The sequence below is a fragment of the Pithys albifrons genome, chromosome 3, assembly GCF_047495875.1.
Source record: "Pithys albifrons albifrons isolate INPA30051 chromosome 3, PitAlb_v1, whole genome shotgun sequence".
NCBI classification, from domain to species: Eukaryota; Metazoa; Chordata; class Aves; order Passeriformes; family Thamnophilidae; genus Pithys; species Pithys albifrons.
In genome coordinates this window covers 12,914,723-12,935,685 of record NC_092460.1, presented here as the reverse complement: position 1 = coordinate 12,935,685, position 20,963 = coordinate 12,914,723, and the positions used below count along the sequence as shown (strand labels likewise).

The following is a 20,963-nucleotide window of genomic DNA, read 5'->3' as shown; positions in this document are numbered from 1 at the left end:
CCCAGCGTCCACTCTTCTGACATGTATAATTTAAAAGTAAATTCTAAAATCTTAAACCAGTAGGATCTTCAGTGTATAAACACAGTGAGGCTGCACGTCAGGGTATGATTACAAGTCTAGGTTATGCCAGCTCAAGTTAATATAAAATCTACCCATGGGCATCTTTCCATTGTCTTCCATAAGCACTGGTAACAGATTTCACAGCAGTGTGAAAAGTCCATGGAGCTGGAGGGGAAGAGGGAGAGAATTCCTGTGGAAGAGCAGGCTGTCTCTGGGACAGCATTTTCCAACATTCCCAATTGGAGTCCTGGATTTAGGAGACTGTGTTCCGAAGTGCATCTCCTGGAGTTGCAGAACAAAACCTGGTGACCATACCTGCAGCTGAGTGTGGATTCAAGGGAAAATTTGAACCTAGAGTCTGACCTGGGTCCTGCCATTTGCCAAGGAGAAACTGTGGAGATGAAGAATGGAAGCAATATTCAGTTTGGGCTGATAAACATGGGCTGGAAATGACAGGACTACAGCAAAAATAAAAGGGTGGGCAGAGTTTAACAGGTAAAAAATCCTCTATTTGAGATATTATATTCAATCTGAAACAAACCCATTTGTACTATTTCTCTCCTATTCTTGCTTCTCCCTTAGACTCATTTAGCTTGAATTTTAAGCCCAGCCCCGGTTAGAAATGCCCACACGGGCTGCTTCTGCATTTTGCCAGGCTAACTCGAAAGCGCCCACATTGTCTCCACACTTTCCAAATGTTCCTCTTACATTTCTTTTCCATCCCGTCTGTCCTTCAACCCCCCCACTCCTTCCAGCTGAAGTTGGTGTCATCTGTTTTCGGAGGGTTCTTTTTTTAACCTGTGCCGGACTCCCCGAGCCCATCCCTGCGGGCCGCGGGGGCCGCCCCGGGCGGACTCCGCAGGTGCGGGGTGGGTTGTGCAGGTGCGGGGCGGGCTCGGCACCGCAACCCGCTCAGCGTACGGGTCAGCCCCGGCGCGGAGCAGGGCTGGGCACCGCCCGCAGGGCTGTGAAACGCCGGGAGCTCGGCCCTGGCTGTTCTCCGCGGGGCGGGCGGGCGGAGGCTGGGGATGCTCGGGTGGTGATGCTCGGTGGTGCTGGTGGAGGAGGAGGAGGAGGAAGAGGAGGAGGGGGGAGCCGACGGGACAGCCTGGGGTGGGCGGAGGGGGGAGGCGGGTGTTATACCATCGCTCCGGGGAAGGCTGAGCATTTGCAAATTCCGGCTGCAGCGCGCGGGCCGGGCCGGGCCGGGAAGGGAGAGCTTCCCTCGGCATCCTAACGCTGTCCGCCCTCTGCCCGCCTTCCCCCGGCCGCCTGTGCCGCCCTGCCCGTGCCTCCCGGAGTAGAGTGGCTGCCCGCGGCCATCCGCCCGGAGCCGCAGCCGGAGCCCGCGGGAGCAGCCCGGGAGCTGCTGCGCTCCTCCAGGCAGGCCAGACCCGTTCAGGCGCCCTCCTCCACATCCCCGCCTGCCTCTGCTCTCAGCTGTGTGCCTGCAAGGTGCAGATCATCTCTGTCCTCTGGTAGGTTGGTCAAGCTGGCATCCTTGCCTGGGGAGGGATTTTTGAAAGGCTTCACTATCTGCTACTAAGCTACCTATCTCAACTTGGAAATCTACTCCTCTTGTACATAGGCTTCTCTTTTTTTCATCTTTTCCTATTTTCCTGCTTTACAACTTTTCCAGCTTCCTTCACTTGCACCTGCAAATTTACGTGGGTAATAACAAGCCAATGACATGCTGAGGGATTTTAGTCATTGAAGATTAGTACTAGCAAGTGTCTTAAAACATCTGTGTGTTTTCTTTTTGTTCTCCTCTAGGCTGAAAAGTCATGACAGCTGAAAAGACTATTCCTATAATTAATGGCAAGCCAGAAGATGCTTTGGACCCAGAAGCCTCAAGTACCAATCTCGTCCACAGCAACGATAAGAAAGTTCATGAAAGAGGTCACTGGAACAATAAAGTTGAATTTGTGCTTTCTGTGGCCGGGGAGATTATTGGGTTGGGAAATGTATGGAGATTCCCATACCTTTGCTACAAGAATGGAGGAGGTAAGCTGGCATCATATGTTGATTTACTGCTCACCATAAACCTTGGAAATAAACAATTAACAATGCTTTGCAGTGATTTTTTTTTTTTTTTTTTGTGCTAGGAAGAGATGTGTGCTCAGGATTTCAGCATACATGCAGTTAGGGAAGCATAAAACATCTGACAGCTTAGAAAAAATAATCGTATTTCTCTTTCCTTCTCTCCAAGTACTGTGTGGGTTACTTTTACAAGTTGCTTTTACGTTGGTAAACTGAGTAATATTTTCAGTGAGATTTTTAGTGTAGAAGAAGCCAGTGTTCTCTTATAGTAGTATGATCTGTGGTTTCTTCTGCATGGGAGTACAGACCCAAGCATACTTAATTAAGTTTGGCTGACACAGGAATGAATGTAACAGTTTATTTTTCAAACCAAACACTTTGGAGAAGATGAATATTTTTTTCTGATAATGCTACAAAGATGAAATTCTTTTTCTTGGTCATGTGGAAATTTTTGTTAACTCTTTTGTACCTTTTCTTTCCTCTGTGCTTCCTCAATTCCTACTATAAGGTAGGGGAAGATGTTAAAACTGATGGCTGCTCAAAGAAGAGAGTAAATCCTAATAAATTTAAAATATGAATGTTATTGGAGAGGGAAAAGAGCAGACAAATTCTACAGAAGTTTAACACTTGGCATGTATTGGTTATAGTTAAGTATCACAGTGTATGATATGTGACAGTAGAGAATAAATACACCAGCTGTGACTTGTGAAGCAATGCAGAAAAGAAAGTAAATTAGAAACTTAGTTTAGAATTCTGTGGACTGGGTTTAACATTCTCCCCACTTAGGGCAGTGTTAGTGTAGCCACTTAGGCTGGGAGAAAAATGACATGTTCAGTGGCTGATATGCAAAGATCTGGTTTTTGATGGGTTTGCTGTGCCAGATTTCTTTTCTTTGTCCCTTCTTGTCTGAAATCAGGAATGGTTTTGGCCTGTTTTGTCTGCTGTTTCTCTAAGGCTAATACTGCTGTGGAAGATGTTTGTTTGTAGTACCTTTCCCTACTTATCTTTACTTTGGGAAAACTAAGACAAGAGTTCCCCTCTTTACAGAATGATGCTACCAAATACTGCTGTTAGTACATAAATATTAATATGCTGGATATGATGTACAGAACACTTTCTTGTTGATTGTCAAAGTGTTCCCAGAGAACTTTTGGCAGAGTTTAAAATAGAAATGTATTCTTGGTGTGTAATTTTCTTGTTCATACAGCCATTTTTCCATGCCCATTTGTATGTGTGTGCTGCCTTGTCAAAATGTGATGCTATAATTTTTAAGGCTATAGCATTAGGTAGAAAGAATTCTAATCATGGGTTTAGGTTATTTGATGAAAGGGTGTGTATTAAATACCATATTTAATCACCACTCTTCTTTAGCAACATATTTAGTGTGTGATTTAATTGGTCAGGTCCTGGTACCAGAGGAATTTGCCATTGACCAGTTTTATTCAGTGCTTGGTGTATGACCTGTGGCTTTGTAGCTGTCTGCAGTGCACAGGTGGAATTAGAGCAGAAATTTCTTTTCAGAGTTTACATCTGATGCATCAAACTTAGAGTGAGGTAAGGGAAGACAATGGTAAAATATAGGAACTAGTTGTGAAGTAACTTGCTAGCTCCAGATCAAACCTAGAAGCTGTAGTGTGGAACATGAGAGAGGTCTGACCTCTCTCTGGTACTTTGAGTCACAACAGGCAGTGTAGGTGTCAGCTTCTATTATTTTACATTGTTACTGTGGATATTTAGTTCAGGGTTTTAGGAAAATTAATTTCTTTGTATGCTCAGAATTAGACATTTCTTGGAATATTAACTTTTTGCAAACTAGGAAACCTGATATCTTCTGATTTTCATGATGTATACCTGTGGTAGGACAGTGTTGGAAAAACAGTCAAAGCAAATACTTTGGATTTCAACAAGTTGCCATGTTAAACTCACTGTGATTGTGAGCTGGGTTTGATACTGGCCAACACTTCACCTGGCCTATATGGATCTTGGTCAAACCATATGCACAGTAAATTATACAGAAAAATCATGTTTTAGCTGTAAGGATTCCACTCTGTGAAATCCTCATGGATTGCTTGAGAGGCAGATGAGATTCTCCTATGGGAAAACTGTCTGGCTGAGGGAAGAGATCTCTGGTGCTGTGCTGGCTCTGAAGAAAGGAACTGTAACTCAAAGCAGCTGTTTTTAGTTGCCTTAACTTTCTAATTAAGGTGACTAAAGCACAGCAGTTCGTGCAGGTTGTGGGTGTGTTGTGTTTGAGTTTTGCTGTGCTTGATTAGCTATCCTGGAGTTTGCTGTCAGCATCTAACAAAGGTATTGATGCTTTGTTCTTTCCCTAGAATTTCACATTAATATTTCTCGCTGATAAGGCCAAATCCTGCTTTCTTGTTCTTCTAAGTGTTTCTAAAGTCTGTTCCTCTTCCATGATCCTTATCATCAGGCTTATAGAAATAATATACTAAGGACTTTTTGGATTTAATTTCTTCATTCCTACTTTCCTGAAAAAGCAAGGAAGAGAAGATAGTGTAGACTGACATGTGGATGATCCGAGCAGAACTTTGTGGCTGAGCGAGGCTGTGATCTTTTCTGTGTTCAAGAGACACATAAGCAGACTTTAGTCTATGCTGAGGAACTTTGATCTGGTCTTTTTAGTCCAAGATATTGGCTTATAGATTAACTTTTGATATTTGGGGCCAGGAGTAAACGCTTCCTGCACTGTCACCTTGATGCCTGAGAGTGCTCCTTCCTTTACTAGGAAAGTTCTCACTCTGCTGTCAGGAACTGTATCCATTATAACCAACACCCCTTCAATATTCCCTTGTAGGTGCTTTCCTCATCCCATATGTGGTCTTTTTTATTTGCTGTGGAATACCAGTATTTTTCCTGGAGACAGCCCTGGGACAGTTTACTAGTGAAGGAGGCATTACTTGCTGGAGGAAAGTTTGCCCTCTGTTTGAAGGTAACAAACAGTTCTGTGTTCTACTGCAAAAGACTGCATTGAACTTCAAGTAAAACAAAATAAATTGTATTGAAGTTAAGATATATATGAAACGTAAGCAGCAGTAGTGGAAGTTTTCTCTTGTGTCTTACTAATTTTTTTTTCTCTCTAGGCATTGGCTATGCTACCCAGGTTATAGAGGCACACCTAAATGTATATTATATCATCATCTTAGCATGGGCTATCTTCTATTTGTTTAACTGCTTTACTACAGAGCTTCCCTGGGCTACCTGTGGGCATGAATGGAATACAGGTATGATCTCAGTAGAGATTATCATTGTGCAAAACCTTCTAAATAATTGATTAATATATTAAAATGTCATGAACAAAACTATTGTTGTAGAAAAGTCAGTGCAAGTGGGCCAATCACATCACAGTACACCATGAGAAAAGAAATCTGGAATGAAAACTTACACATTTTTGGTTTAGTCATTGTATAAGCATTTGTTCTTGTAGAATATGTCAGAAGATGATGATTTTGGATTTTGTTAATTCTATAAGATATTCTGGCTAAATCCCAAGACTCTTATTTGCAATCATACCTATTCTTCCTGAATACAGTGAGTGAATTCTGCTGTAGAGAATGACCTGATGACAGGTTGCAATCTTACTCTTTCACTCTAATGAAATCAGGAGGAATTTGAATGGAGAGGAAAATATTAAATGTGGATCTTTGGGTTTGCTCTTTTAAATGCCAGATGTTGAGGGATAATGTTCATCAAGCTACTTCTGGAAATGTAGTTGCATAAATAATCCTTACTACATGCAAAGTAGCCTCCTGCATGAACGATGAGGTTTGTATTTGTGGGAGTGTGCAGTATGGGGCTCTTCATCTGTCTCCTCTCATTGATATTTTTGTGTGTAATTCTCTGCTTATTGCATTTGTAGATCCCAAACACCGCAGGGAAGGATTTCATACCAGTGCCCTTATTTCCACGTTCCTGAAGTTTTTGTATTTATTCCTTCTGTTGCTGTGTGATTTCAAATCATGTACCAGTTATACTGTCTTTCATGTTTTTTATTAAATGGTCGTTATAATGAGTGCACCTAAAGCTGCCTGAAGTCTTACAGTTTGTGTTAGAGAACTAGTCTTGGGCCCAGTGGATGTGGCAGGCTCTGTTATCAGTGTTGGCAGCCCTGCAGAGGAGCTGGGCCAGTGCTGATGGCTGTTCACATCCAGCACTGCTGAGCTGCTTGGCTTCCTTTCTCAGTATTAGAGATGATGATAATAATGAAAAGCCAGAGGAGCTCCTCTCTTGCCATATTAGGGCAAAGTGCAAGCTTGTTGCTGGCCATGCTCCATGAGCCATTTGTTCCCATAAGCCACTCAACCAGCACTTGGAGTAGGTTGGAATTGCCAATCAATTGCCTCAGTTTGTCAACATATCTTTCTGCCTGAGGGGTTTTATTGGCCCTTGCCACTGAACTGTGGCTTTGGGAAGTGCTACAGGAGAGTCCTCATGGATGTTTTCCTGGGCTAGGCCTGTGAGCTGGTGACCAAAACAGTGTTGCAGAAGTAGCAGCTGGTGCATTGAGTGCACCCAGCAATCCTTTAACCACAAACAGAAATGTATTGTGGAATGGTGGCTTCACCTCATGCATGAACAGGAAGAAATGTACTTGTATGTCAATACAGCAAACTCTTTTTTTGTTCTTTTATAGAAAACTGTGTGGAATTTCAAAAACTTAATATGAGCAACTGCAGTCAAGTCTCCTTACAAAATGCCACCTCTCCAGTGATGGAATTCTGGGAGTAAGTGCATGTAAATTTTATATTTGATTGGACTATTCATTATCTTCCAATAATTTGATCATTTACACATGATTAGATACCTTGTAACCCTGTAGCACTTAGTGATGTGTGTTCAGCTGGAAATGTTCTTATACAGCCAAGAGAGTCAGGATGAGAGTTTTTAACTTTTTTTTTTAGAGGGGTTTGTTGGGTGTTTTTTTTTAACTCTTCTTTTCTACAAGGAAAGGAATTCCATATCCTGAAAGAACATAGAACAAAGTGTGCCACTTGCTTGGGAGCTTGGCTCCTGCTGCTGCAGGAAAGAGCCTCAAACCCATACTAATGAGGAGGCAGAGGTGAAAGAAAGAAGATGATTTAAAATATTTCTTTGGTTCTTTCCTTTTCCAAATGTTTCTTCCCTTAAGAGTTGGAGAGTTGCATCTTCATCCTTGTCTCGGCTAATACTCTGGTTTCTCTATCTCATTACATTTTAAAGCACTATGAAAGTGTTAGTTATTCAGTTGGAATAATGGGAGAGTTTAACTCTCTCGTGTCTCCTGGATTCTGATTTCTAGTTAGACTTCAGAAGAAAATTATATCTTTGCAAAGTATGGTCTGCTTTTGTGGTGGCATGTTTTTCCCCACTGTGAATATTTAATCAGTGCAGTCCCATATTTGTTTCTTGTAGGGCACAGTGTGTGTTAAGAAAGTCAGAGAAATGGAATGTTACTTTTAATGATCGCACCATTTAACATGTGTTACACAGTTACAAGAATTTCTTGAGGACCCACTAATTTTATTAAGACAGAGCCTTATTCTGAGGCTGTATGATTAGAGCTGTGTTTAATGCTCAGGACAGCAACAGCTACACTTTGAAGGAATCATGAATTAAGACTGTTCTTGAGGGGGGAACTGTACTCTGACACAATTTCCTTGAATATTAGCATGTGCTATTGTCTCTCTCTGAAACCCTTTGTCTTGCTGAATCAGTTAATTTAGCCTTCTTGGGCACTAGTTTTTGCTTCAGTAAATAATACTGTTTTAATTAAAAATAAAATTAAAAACCCTAACTAAATTAAACCTGAACAATATGAGAGACAGATACACTCTCTGAGTAAAATTGTAACTTTATTTTCTGTCAAGACTTCAAAAAAATCTGAACCACTTAATGTATTAAATTGAAGTATATCAATTCTGCCCACTTCCCAGATAATGTTTCAGAATAAACAAGTTTCTCAGGTGGCATTTTTTATTTCTATGACTTCATCATTTTACCAAAAATATTTTATATTTTAGGATAACTAGATAACTTTAGGATAACTTGAATTAAGATTTCCTTTAATAAGAGTAAATGAGCCAAGTATTTTCTCTAGTACTAACCTGATTTACCTGCTGTATTTTTTTGCTTATTCAAAAATATTCACCACTCAGCCCCTGATGGTAACTCCAGTTATCCAGAGAAGCAGGCAATATTTAATTGAATTATTTGGAGGGTACAGAGTAAGTTTTATCTCCTCATGTTTTTAAGGTTTTGTGGGGTTTTATGTCAGTGCTTATCTTTGGATTGCCTGAACTCTTATGTCAGTTTATTTTGATGCAGATACAAATACATTTTAAGCATGTCTCTGCCCAGAGTCCTCTAAAAGTAAAGCTGAACATGATTCTGTAGCTAAACATGGATGCAAACTACAGTGGGGTTTAAATCCTTCAAACTGGGGGCATATTTGCCTACCTGCTTTTGGCTAAGTTAGGAATGAATTATGAAACTGGAAGGGATAATCAGCTTTAGCCTTTTCTCTAATTTGGTTTGCAGTTGTGTATGATAAGTTGAAAATACACACTTGCACACTTTTAAAATAAAATGAAAAAGAGAAGGTCAACAAAATAATTTATCATTTATTTGGAACTTTATTGTGCAATAGACAAACTTTTGGTAATACTAACAGTTTTCTGGCTAAAATAGCTTAAGATATTAAACTTATCTACTTACTCTCTCCAAGCAAAGCTGCAGTTTCCTGGTTTTTCACACTTAGAAGATAAATGTAGTTCCTTCCTGCTGAGAAAATTTATTTGCCTTGTTGCCTTTAAGTAGGTATGATGTTGCATTTAAAATAGACATTACACACTAGTTTAGAACTGGCAGAATGAGCTTTATTAATTATCAGGACTGATTTTACATTAAAATAGCTAATTGGAATTAAGAGAAGATTGCAGTTAGTTCTGCTTATGAAGTGTCAAATATAAGTGCACAGTGGAGGTTTTTTATGTATAGATGTGCAGTGCAGATCACTGAGTAGATAATACAAAGTAAACTAGACTGGTTAATTTGTCCAGAAAATCTTTGTCTGTAGATAAGTGTTACCAGCAATGTTATTTCACTTAGCCAGAGATCTTGTTCCTGTGATGTTGCTTTATGACTTTAAATTCTAGTGTTGGGAGCCCTTAATTTATTGCAAGACTTGTTGAAACAAATAGCAAGAGGAAAGTTGCTGGTGGAGCCTGCCCAGAGCATCTGCAGTTGAAATTCCTCTAAGTTGTGGCCATATAAAGTCAATTTATTGTATGAGGGGACAGCTGTGGGGAAAAAAATTTGTGGGGTTTTGGGTATTTTTATGGTGGTGTTTGGTTTTGGTGGTTTTTTTTTTGTCTTTTACCGTCCAATCTTGTGTTAATCTGTGGATTAGAGTGGTAATTATTGTGAATAGTGATCCTATTTACTTACTGGATTGGGAGCTCGTTTACGCATAGAACTCAATGCTGCCTTTGTAAACTGTCAGGCTGATGTTACAGTTTTCCTTTGAGAACCATTGCACATCACCACAGTCTCCTAGAGTGGTTACAGTATCTTCAGGTTTTTTTTAATTAAACCCAACCTAACGAGTAAAATGCTTGGGGAAGGGCCAGTAATTCCGCAGTGCCTGTTTGGGCAGTGCTGTGTGTGGCTTTGAAGCCCAGTGCTCTCTGTGAGAGTTACTGATACTGAGGGATGCACAGGTGTATCACACACTGTTAACATTACAGAGGGGAACAAGCTGCATTTGGCTTTGTCTGTGCAAAAACCAGACCCAAAAGAGTGTCTTTATTTCTGGCTTTGAAAAGGAGTCTTTTGTCTTAACTAATGCTACTGGGTCTTTTCTATCCTCTAACCTGTAGGACTCAGCCCCTATTTGCTTGTGCCTGGAAGCAAATCCAAGTGCTCAGAGGGGCTGAGGATTGTAAACAAAGCCTTCAGCCTTTCTGCTGAAATATTTGGAGCTTTTGTAGCTTCTGTGGCCTTGGTTACTCCTAAGAGTTATTGCTCAAGTCAAGCAGTGATGACTGAGGGCATGTTTTGCAGTCCTGTGAAGCTTTCCTGGCCTGCCGATCAACAGCTTCCCTTCCTCAGGGCTGAGAGAGGATGCTTAGAACTTTAGCAGGTGTAGTCTCTCTGCCTCTGATAATTCAGCATTCTCTCCCTGCTTTGACAGCTGGGTGACCCAGGAGTTGAAATATCTTTATGAGCCTGTAATTGGGATCTACTTGTCTGATCCTTCTGGAGGACCAGTAGGAAAAGTCTGCAAAATCTGGGAGTTTGGACACTCTTTTCTTGTTTTCCTACTCAAAACATTGACAAGGATGATGTTTCTAAGGCTCAGTTTGAGTGAGCAGAATTGCCACTGACCTCTGGTATGTGTTGACAACTGGGAAAAATTGGGAGATTTAAGGATTTCTTACCCTGATTAAAAGGGCCTTGCAAACCATAGCTTTGAGAAATCTCATATTCCATCTGCATGGTCAGCTTTTCAAGGTAAGCAGCTAAATTGATAAAAATTCACTTCTCCAAACTCCCTGTTGCTGTGTTCCAAAGGACAGGCAAGAGTCTGGAACTTCCCTTTTCATTTCATCCTGGTTCCAGCATTCAGACTTCCCCTTATGCTGTTTACTTCATCCTAATGGCATAACTTGGTTAAGGATTTTTCCAAGAAAAAGTAACAATCATAGTTTCAAGGTACAGCACCTGGAATTTTTCTGTGTCCAAACTTTTAACAGTTAATTGTGGCAGCTACAGGGTTGTTAATTTTTGGTATAGTAAAGCAGTCTAAAGAAAGAGAGCTGTGGCATTAGGTGAGACTGTATTTATAGCTCAGGAAACAGAATAGAAAGGAGAGGGTACTCTGCTCCATTGTTTTTTCTGCTTTCCTAGCAGAAGAAATTGTCTGGCAGGTGTGGGGAGCACCAACCATCTCTGTGTGCTCTTTGACAGCTCCTTCAGTCTGTCACCATGGGCAGGAATTTGAGGTTTCCAGTGCCTGGGAAAGGAGCTGGACAGAAAGAGCACCCATGGCTTTGTGGTTGATTCCACCTCAATAGTTTTTTATTGGCTGTATAACAACAACTTAGTCCTCTGTTAAAGAAGGTCTAGTTGTTGGCCTGTCACTCTTTGGAGGGGGTGACACATCCTTAGCGTTTCCAAGTAAAGCCCAGTGAGAAAAAACACTGGTTTTTGTCTCAAAAAAGAAAAAGGGCTGTTCTCAGCAAAAAGGAAAAGGCACAAACTCTTTCCTTGCAAAGTCAAAGAGAGGTTTTTCCTGTTTCATTCAGGCTGCAAATGAGTGCAGGAGTCACATTGTGGTTAATCCCCACCACACTATGAGAAGTCATTAGCAAGTTGAGCCTGATCTTGCAGTGCTCAGTCCCCAGAGACCTTCAGCACCCCTCAGAACCAGCCCCTTTGTGCAGGTCTTGTAGGACATTGAGTTGTGCCAGACTTGGTTGTTTCTGCTCAGTTCATAAGAGGCCATGTGAAAATTGCTTTTTGTTTGGAGTCACGTGAGCTCTTCGTCTGGTTTTGCCTCAAGATCACTGACTTTTCCTGAGTGCAGCTGAAAGAAATAAATGGCATAGGTGACAAAAGGCAAAGTGGATTTCTTCTATATTGAGGGATGAACCCTAAACCAGGAAGATGAACTTCTATGGTTTTTTCTTTTTTTTTTTTTTTTTGTATTGAATATTGTGCATAACAATTTTACTATGGACAAAAGATGACCTTAGAAGTCACAAAGTCAAGTATTTGGGTATTAGGAAATGATAGAAGTGAGGTGGTGCAATTTAAATTTCACATATTTTATGAATATGATCCTCTTGAGTTGAAGAACTGCCTGATATTTTGTCAACAGATCTGCTTTGATCTTGTTATAGGATGGATAGGGAGCAAACACTGCAGGTATTCAGTATTTAGTTCTCTTTGTCAGCAGAGCAGGAACCTACTAGTAATGAGAATATAAAACATAAGCAAATGAACCAAGTTATTAATTTAATCAAGGCTTCTTCAGGTGCTTATGGTGTCTGTGGGTTGACAATCATGGTTTTCTTGACTATTTTTATGTTGATTCATCCTCATAAAATCTCAATAAGATCAAATTATTCCCATTTTACAGAAGGGGATCTGAGCTTCAGTGAGAGTAAAAGTGCTAACTATGGGAAGTCCAAGGCATTTTTTCATACAGCTTAACATTAAGGTTGAACAATTTTTATTCCAACAAAGAAGCAAGAAAACAGGTGTAAAACAGCTTTGTCCAAGTGTTAATATAGAGTTACTTAATTGAAGACACCATGTTTGAAACAAGAAATTGGTATTTCTTTCCAAACAAAATATTTTTTGTGCACTTGAATGAATGCTTAAGGATTTTTTTTTTATAAAAGCAGTAGCTTTTGTTACCTTTTCTCTAATGGCTATTTAGAAGGCTCTCCTTTTTGTATTTTTTTGTCAAGAAATTGAATACATATTTCACTTTTTGAATGTGTTCTGTACAGGTTGGAAATTTCATCATCTTCTCTTGAGCTCACTGAGCTTTGTATAAAGGTTAAATAATCATGGAGTATGGACTGGAGTGGTAACATCTGGTTCCTCAGGTGGTTGTCATGGCTGGAAGGGGACAGGATTATTCTCTCACTGCCACAGCACTAATTGAGATGGTTCAGATTGAAGGGGTTACCTGAGAATAAGGAGGCTTGAGGGAAAACTATTCTGGTACTTGACATGTTAATAGTTAGACCATTCAGTTCAGGTTTTGTGGCAATAAATATTTGCTTATACACAGTTCTACCAGGAGAATGAGCTTCCTGCAGAACAGCAGGAGGTTTGATAGCTCAGGAGTTCTTCTTGGAGCATTTGGGCCAAAGGGAGCTGGAAAGGTGGGATCCAGCAGGGTGAGTGAACTCTTTGAGTGTTTTCTGGCCTGGCCTCTTCTCTCAGTTTATGGAAACCATCTCCTCATTCCCCATGTTTCTAATCTTAGTCCTTCAAAAGGTTTCTTCTGAGGGACCCAATTGCCAGCATGCTGCTGGGGCATGGCTGAGCTATCTCAGTGTGGATTTAATTCCTCAGCTAATCCCTGATCCCTGCTGATGCCTGCATGGCATTTCCACCTTGACTATCCAGTTATCCATCCTTCCTTGTGATTACACCCAGTCCTGCCATTCCCATTATGCCTCCCACTGCTTTTGGGCAGTTCAGTTTAATCTCTTTTCTTGGGCAGTTCACATTGTCTTCTGACTTGTCTCTAAATCAGGTATAATTGTTTCCCCCCTTCAGCCACCTGGTCCTGGTCATTTTATGCAGCCAGTTGGCTGCTCCCCAACCTTGCCTGTGGTCTCCAGTCTTGACTCCCTAAACATTTTGTTAGCTCCCTCAATTCCTCGGCCAGCTAATCCCACACTCTCTCCATTCTGCTCCTTGTTTCTTCTGCTCTCCTAGGTGTGTCTGCAGAGTGCAGGGCTCCTGGTCCAGGCAGACTCACTCCAGTTTATTCAGTCTCCCAACTCCCAGAGCTCCAGATGTTTTTCTTTCTTCCCAATATTCTGCAAATTTAGGAAATCTGCAGCATTGTAGTATTTGGATGGAGCAATCCAGGAAGGTTTTATCCACCTCCTGATGAAGCCTGTTGGCAATGTGTTAATTTCTTTTTAATTTAACTGTAAGGCTGTGAGGTTACCACAATAAATATTTTTTCTTATGCCTGTGTTTTGGATGCAGCCAAGAATTGCCAGTACCCTTTTTTGAAACTAATCATCACAAAAAACTTTTGTTTAAACAGTAGGATTTTGAATAAATACACTTGTATCTGGAGATAGGAATTTATAATGGCAAGTTTTAAATAAGAAAAACTTGATGTTAGGAGACAAATTCATGTTTTGGAAAAGTAACTCTAAAATGTTACCAAGTCCTCTTCAGCAGTTTTAGGTACTTAAGGTAGTAATAAACCTTTCTTTGACTGTGAAGGTGCCATGAACAAATTTAATCTGTTACTTGCCTAGTTATTTAGAATGATGCTGTTAATTTTTTATGAATGCTGTCTGAAATATTTCACTACCTACAACTTAAAATGTATTTTGGGAATTTGTAGCATTTGGCTGGTTCTTATGTTGAAATACGGGGAAGTGTTGGCATGGAATGTTGGCAAAAAATAGCAAATACATTTTTGTAGTAAAGATCATACTGAGCTATTCGAAATATCACTTAGCTATACACTTGTAAAAGTTCTAGCAATAAAATTATCTAGTAATTGTTGGAAAACATACACAGGGAACTGAGTGAAGTTCTTAAAAAACTGAGCTTTAGTAACTGCTGGCTTAGATACTCAGTTTTGCTGCGGAATGGTAAATCTATTAAAAAGAATTAATGACAGTAAGGGCATTTTCATTATTGTTGTTGACATAGGGAAGTGTGTTTAAAGGTGTGTATCTCTATATATACACTTTTTGCTCTTATAAGGGAAGAACTCAGTGAGGGAAGAATAGTTCACTTGCAGGGCTAAAATGGAAAATGTCAAAGGTCTAAATTAGCAAAAACTTAATTGTGCCATGCCAGGCTTGGCCAAATCAGTCCATGGCATCACATGCCAAACTAACCAGACATGCCTCTTCTGCTTTGCCAGCTGTTTAATTGTTTCTCAGGAGTTATTGACCTGTTGTGTTTGGGGTTTTTCATTTGCCTTTTTTTTTTTTGCGTGTTTGTTTTTTGGATTTTGTGGTGGGTTTTTTGTTATTATATTTTGTTATTCACGTAAGGTCTCCTTTCAGTTGTGTCTGATTTTGTGCAATTACAAAAGCAAGCTCATCCCCTTCTTGGTGAGTTATTATGTTCAGCCTCCTACAAGTATCTAAAGAAACTTTAAATCTAGCAAACTAAAAGCATGATACAATTGGTGGCATTTGCTGCCTGAAACCAATTAGTACCTTCAGTAACTCTCCTAAAGCAGAGAGGTCTTGCACACAACAAGCTGAGAAGTTACATTTATGTATTTCAGAGCTTCCCACCACAATAACTATTTTCTTCACCAGTTTTCCTTGGGAATTGAATTTGCAAGAGTAGATGTGCAAAATAATTGCATGTAACATATTTTTCAGTACCTCTGGAATGTTTTAGATATGCACATGGCTCTGGAAATAATACTGTTATTTTCAACTGTCCAAGAATGTATCCAGTGGATTTGCTTCCCATTTTGAAACCGAGGATCTGAAGGACCTTGGTACATAAGATTTTAGACACCCAAGGAACTGAAAACAGTGTTGAAGAGCAGTCACATTCATCTTCTTGGCTATCTCAGCATGGGTACTGTGTCAAGCACAAAGTTCTATACAATTGGGCAAACCTCTATGTATTTTTGGCTCTTGAAAAAGTGTCATCACAAGAAAAAAAGGTTTAGATGCCTGTTAAAGGTATTTCCCAAGTATGGCTTTGTAAATTCAGGGCATTGACAGAAAGGGTGGTTGCTTAGGTTTTTAAATGAAATTAAAGGAGAGATTTTCTTGTGTGCAAAAAATTGTAGTGGGCATGGGCTGGATAAACAAAAGAAAAAAACCAGAACCTGTTTTTTGGTAATTTTTTCCCTATTTTCCACTATATTCTTATCTGACAGAGAATTACTTTGCTGTGTCAGGAGGACTTCCTGAGGAAGACTCATTAAATATTGCTCTGGAATTCTGCTAAAGGCTACAGAATATCCATCAGTGCAGGCCTGGAAACAGGCAGAGTTGTCCTCTGTGTGGAAAGGGAAATCACTGATTATCTTTCCAAATTCCCTTCAGCAACTATTTAATTATTTGAACTCTTAACTATTTGGTTGAGTTCATAAAGGAAAAATCAAGCCAGTAGAATTTGCCTGAATTTAATTAAGAATCATACTGTAGTTTACTGTATTTTAGGAAGACCCAAGAGCTGTAAATGTGGACCAAGGATTTGGGACTTCCCAAAATAACTCCTGTTTGTGTGCAGTTTTCTTTTTTCTCTTTTGACCTGTGAGTTTTTCTTTACTGCTTTGTGCCCTTGTTCCTCTTCATGTCTTAAGTTTGGGTTTGGGTTTTTTGTTGTTGTTTTTTTTTTTTTTTGGTGTGTGTGGTTTTTCTGGTTTTTGGGTTTTTTTTCTAACTAAGGTTTAGTAAAGGGCCAGTGAGTGTGAGAAATATGTTGGCAGAGTGATTTTTTCCATTTTTTTTTTAAATTTTTCTGCCACTCAGATAGGGGTTTTATGTTGATCTGTTCTGAAGAGATAAGAGCTTACCATCATTTTTAAGATGAGTTTGTGGCCAAGAGCTCACTATGAAGGACTTGTGTTTGACAAGATCATGCAAGAGTCGCCAGTATTTTGTGGTCTGTAGTTCTCAAAATTAACATTTAATTAATAGTGAATGACTGGGAACAGCTCCACAGACCATGTAAAAGGCTCAACACTAACTTTGAGAGCTGTCAGCTTGACTTGCACTTTTTCTGGGTGCTTTCAGTTTGCAGCTGGTGCTGTGAGCTGAACTCACTTATGCCACTCCAGGTGAATGGGAAAGGGGGATTTTTGTCACTGGGTGGCTCCTGCAGAGATGAGTAGAGGGAAAATTCCAAAAAGAGTAAAGAAGTCATTAGAGATATTGTGATATTACCAAGAAATTATAGAGCAGAGGTGAGTGAAACAGTACAAAACTTTGACAGGACTAAACACTCAGACTTTGTTAAGAAGTTGCCATGACTTCAGTGGAAGGGGTTGAAGGAAAATAGGTCAGGAATGGTTACAGAAGTGAAGTGTTCTGTGTTTAACCACCACTCTCTGTCTCACTGTAGATATAGATATACACAAACACACACTTACATATAAAAATGGGAAAAGCAATATATGTATATACACAGTAGCTGCTAAGTAGTGCCATGTTACATTCAGATAATTTAAGTGCTGTCTTTAATGAGACAAGGATTGATACAAGAAATACAAGTTGTTAATTGCAAGCAGCATGAGAAATTTTAGAGAAAAGTCTGTAGTGCAGAGTTTAATTTTACTTTTTAATTTAAGGTGCATAAAAATGGATAATGAATGGAACAACATTCAACCCCACCAGGTATTGAAGAGGAAGGAACTAGGCTGGATAGCAGCAAAAGTGGTTCAGTTAGGAATTATTCACTCTGTTCTCTGTAGGTGACACTAAATATGTTGTAAGAGGTAAATATTTTAGAGCTGGGCAGCTCCAGCTGAGGAATTCTTGCTAATGTGACCATTGGGAGTTGTCAGGTTGCTGCTTTGAGGAAAAAAAAGCCAAGTATGGAATGAAGTGAATTTCCAGAAAGGAATTCTTACACTTTAAAGAATCTCCAGCAAATTTCTCTCAATCTGTGACCTATAGAGTATCTTCTAAAAGCTCAAATACACCTTTGTAATCATTGGAAGCTGATGGCTGGAGCGCACCAGCAGGTATGCAGCAATATCTGTTAAGGATAATTTGTAGCACTTTGGGAAACTGATGGATGTTGTGTTTCCTGTTTTAGAGTTTACATGAAACCTTAAAATGAGAGGTTTGTACAGTGCACAGGGTCTGTATCTCTTGTCAGTTCTGGATACATAACTCAGAAAAGTCAAAGTGTCAGCTCATGTTGACCTGCAGTGGGAGTTTGGCTCCCATACTCTGTTATTTCATATGCTTTTAGTGACTAAACCTGCTATAAATTCACTGGGAGTTGTGTTTGTTTGACTTAACAGTTGTATCCATGCTTGTTCTGGAGGTATTTCAGTGATTACCACACTACTGCACTGGGAAAAAACCTGCCACAACCAGCCCATTTTTAGTTTTCTAAGTACTGGACTAATTATTCCTACATATTGAGGCTGGGAGGAATTCTGAAAAGAATAATTTCTTTTCAAGGCATTCTCTTTCTCAGAGGGATATATGTCCTTTAAATGGTATTAACACTGTCAGTATGACATTCTTGCCCATGTCACTGTCCCCTAACTGAGCTACTCAGGTGAGGAAGCCACAGCAGGGTTTAGGCACCCACCCAGTCGTGCGGTGGGTCCTCTGAAAGCTTTTCTCCTTCCCCCCTGCTAATCCCAGGTTGTATAATTTGGATGCAGTAACATCAGCACTGATTTGATGTGCAGCCTGAGTCACATCTGGCTGAAGTTTGGCATTTGTTTGGGTGGTATGGTGCATGTTACCTGTGGTACAGGAGTGGTGCACAGCTCTGGGGTCCCCAGCACTGGAAAGGCATGGATGGACCTGTTGGAGGAAGTCCGGAGGAGGCCACCAAGGTGCTCCGAGGGCTGGAGCAGCTCTGCTGGGACCAAAGGCTCAGGAACTGGGATTGTGACCTGATTGCAGCCCACCAGTCCCTGGAGGGAGCCCACAGGAAAGATGCAGAGAGACTATTTCCAAGGGCCTGGGGTGACAGGGCAAGGGGAATGCCTTCAAACTGACAGAGAGGAGGTTTAGAGTATTAGATATTAGGAAGAAATCCTTCCCTGTGAGGGTGGGCAGGCCCTGGCACAGGTCGACCAGAGCAGCTGTGGCTGCTCCAGCCCTGGAAGTGTCCAAGGCCAGGCTGGAAAGGGCTTGGAGAAACCTGGACCGGTGGAAGGTGTCCCTGCCCATGGCAGAGGATCTTTAAGGTCCCTTGCAATCCAAAACATTCCATGATTCTAATATACTCTGGGGTTTACAATTACAAAGGTTATCCCTGCTCAAATGTATGTTCTCTTCCTATAAAAGGGAGAGGTTTCCTACACATTTTTGCCCATCAGGTGGGTGCTCTTCTAACAAGAATTTCCTTCACACTGTTAATTTTTGCTCACACAGTGAAGCTCAGGAAGTCTCTTTAATTTGACAGCTATCTTTTAGTATGCAATCCTATAATGTATAGAAGACACGCTTGATTTATGTGTAAAACTTGAAAAATATTTCACAGCTTTGTTATTGCTATTGCATAGAATGTTCTATACCTGTTGTCTAAGATAATATTGTACCATTTTTTAAGTTCTGTGTGTCAAAATATAATGAATCACACCAGAGAAGAAAAATCCTAGAAAACAGTACAAGTAAGAAATACAATATGGTGATTAGAGAACTAACAAGACTATTCAGGGTCATTTTATGGAAGGATAATTTTTCTTTTTCCTTTATCTAGTATACAATATGTGTACATTTAGTAATAAGTTCTGAGAAGTTTAGAAAGTAAACCTCTAGCTTTTTTGTTTCATAGAGTTTTATATTTAGCATTCAGCTTGTTCAAGTCTCACATCTGAGTGTCATTATTGAAAGTTATCATATAAAAAAATCTCAAAGTGGAGAACATTATCTCAAATCTTTAGCACCTTGTGTAGTCAGTTTAGTTCTCTCATAAGTGTGTGTTCCTTTTAAGCTGTTTCCTTGTCACCTCTGAATTATGTGGTGTGGATACACAGAATCACAGAATCGTGGAATCGATTGGGTTGGAAAAGACCTCTGAGATCAAGTCCAGCCCTTGGTCCAACTCCAGTCCCTTTACCAGATCATGGCACTCAGTGCCACAGCCAAGCTCAGTTTAAAAACCTTCAGGGATGGGGAATCCACCCCCTCTCTGGGCACCCCATTCCAATGCCTGAGCACTCTCTCTGCAAAGAATTTTTCCTGATATGCAGCCTAAATTTTCCCCTGGCAGAGCTTGAGCTCATCGTGCCCCCTTGTCCTATTGCTGAGTGCCTGGGAGAAGAGACCAACCCCCACCTGGCCAGAACTTCCCTTCAGGCAGTTCCAGACAGTGCTGAGGTCACCTCTGAGCCTCCTCTTCTCCAGGCTAAACACGCCCAGCTCCCTCAGCCTCTCCCCATAGCACTTGTGCTCCAGTCCCTTCTCCAGCCTCGTTGCTCTTCTCTGGCCCCGCTCCAGCTCCTCAATCTCTTGCCTGAACTGAGGGGCCCAGAACTGAACACAACACTCAAGGTGTGGCCTCACCAACGCAGAGTACATGGATCAGCCTCTCCCAAATCCGACAACAGTTAGCACAGATTAGACAGTTGCGGGGAAATGTTGCAACTTAATGGAAGGTATTTCAGGATGGGAAACCTTCTGTGTTGTTGAGCAGAGTTCAGTGGTGTAATGGAATGAAAGGAGTGATTTCACTGCCTAAGGGATCCCTTAAAGCTGCTTGGGATCGGGAGAGGGGAGGGAGCGCAGGCCTGAGCAGAGGAGGAGTCTTCAGGACTCTCACCGAGTGCTGAGGACAGAGGCTGGCCCTGAGGAAAAGGAGACGTTGCCACCTGAGTTCCTGGCTGGACAGGTACAGATGGAGAAGTGACCTCAAGAGGCTATTTGGGTGGTGTTTGTTTGGGAGTTTTATAAAGAAAAGTGTCTTGGAAACTGCTCCAAATCAGAGAGGGAACATGAAAGGACCTTCCTCAAACAGATTGAATCAGTTCTTTAGCTTTCCAAATCATGAAATAATGCAAGTAGTACCTCAGTACATTCCTTTCCACAATATGTTGGCAGCTGATAATCCTCTTTTTATTATAGAGCCTGGTACAGCTCCTCACGGTGAAACACTTGAATAAAGACAGTCTTTCTCAGGAAAGCGCAGTGTTCTCTCAGCCAATAATACAGTGTGATGAGCTTTCAGAAGGTTTGCTTTCAAATATGGTTGCTTTTCAGCTAGGAGTATTCAGAAGTAGCACTTATCTCCTGATCTGCCCCTCCTCAGCAGTCCCAGCAACAGAGGACCCCTTCTTCCTCTCAAATGTACTGGGCTACTAAACTGAAAGGTGGTTTCAGTACATTCTCAAACAAATTAAAACCATTTTCAGTAAGTATATAATACCTGGTGAAATAATTTCCTAGTGGGATTTTTTTATCTTTGTAAATTTTGCTGGGGAT

General features: G+C 40.7%; 1 protein-coding gene across 3 annotated transcripts in view; it reads left to right on the top strand.

Annotated features, from left to right (window-relative positions):
* Nucleotides 1–201: 201 nt before the first annotated feature.
* The window catches only part of LOC139669771 (sodium- and chloride-dependent GABA transporter 3), a 96,568-nt gene continuing 75,806 nt past the window's right edge, over nt 202–20,963 (top strand). The window contains exons 1-5 of one of the 3 annotated variants that reach the window (XM_071550485.1): nt 202–555; nt 1,834–2,064; nt 4,919–5,053; nt 5,205–5,345; nt 6,755–6,845. In XM_071550485.1, the coding sequence (XP_071406586.1) occupies nt 1,845–2,064; nt 4,919–5,053; nt 5,205–5,345; nt 6,755–6,845 (587 nt within the window). In that variant the 5' untranslated portion in view covers nt 202–555; nt 1,834–1,844. Of the gene's footprint in view, nt 556–1,143; nt 1,539–1,833; nt 2,065–4,918; nt 5,054–5,204; nt 5,346–6,754; nt 6,850–20,963 lie in introns of those variants that run through there. The other 2 variants (XM_071550487.1, XM_071550486.1) reach the window with 2 other exon arrangements.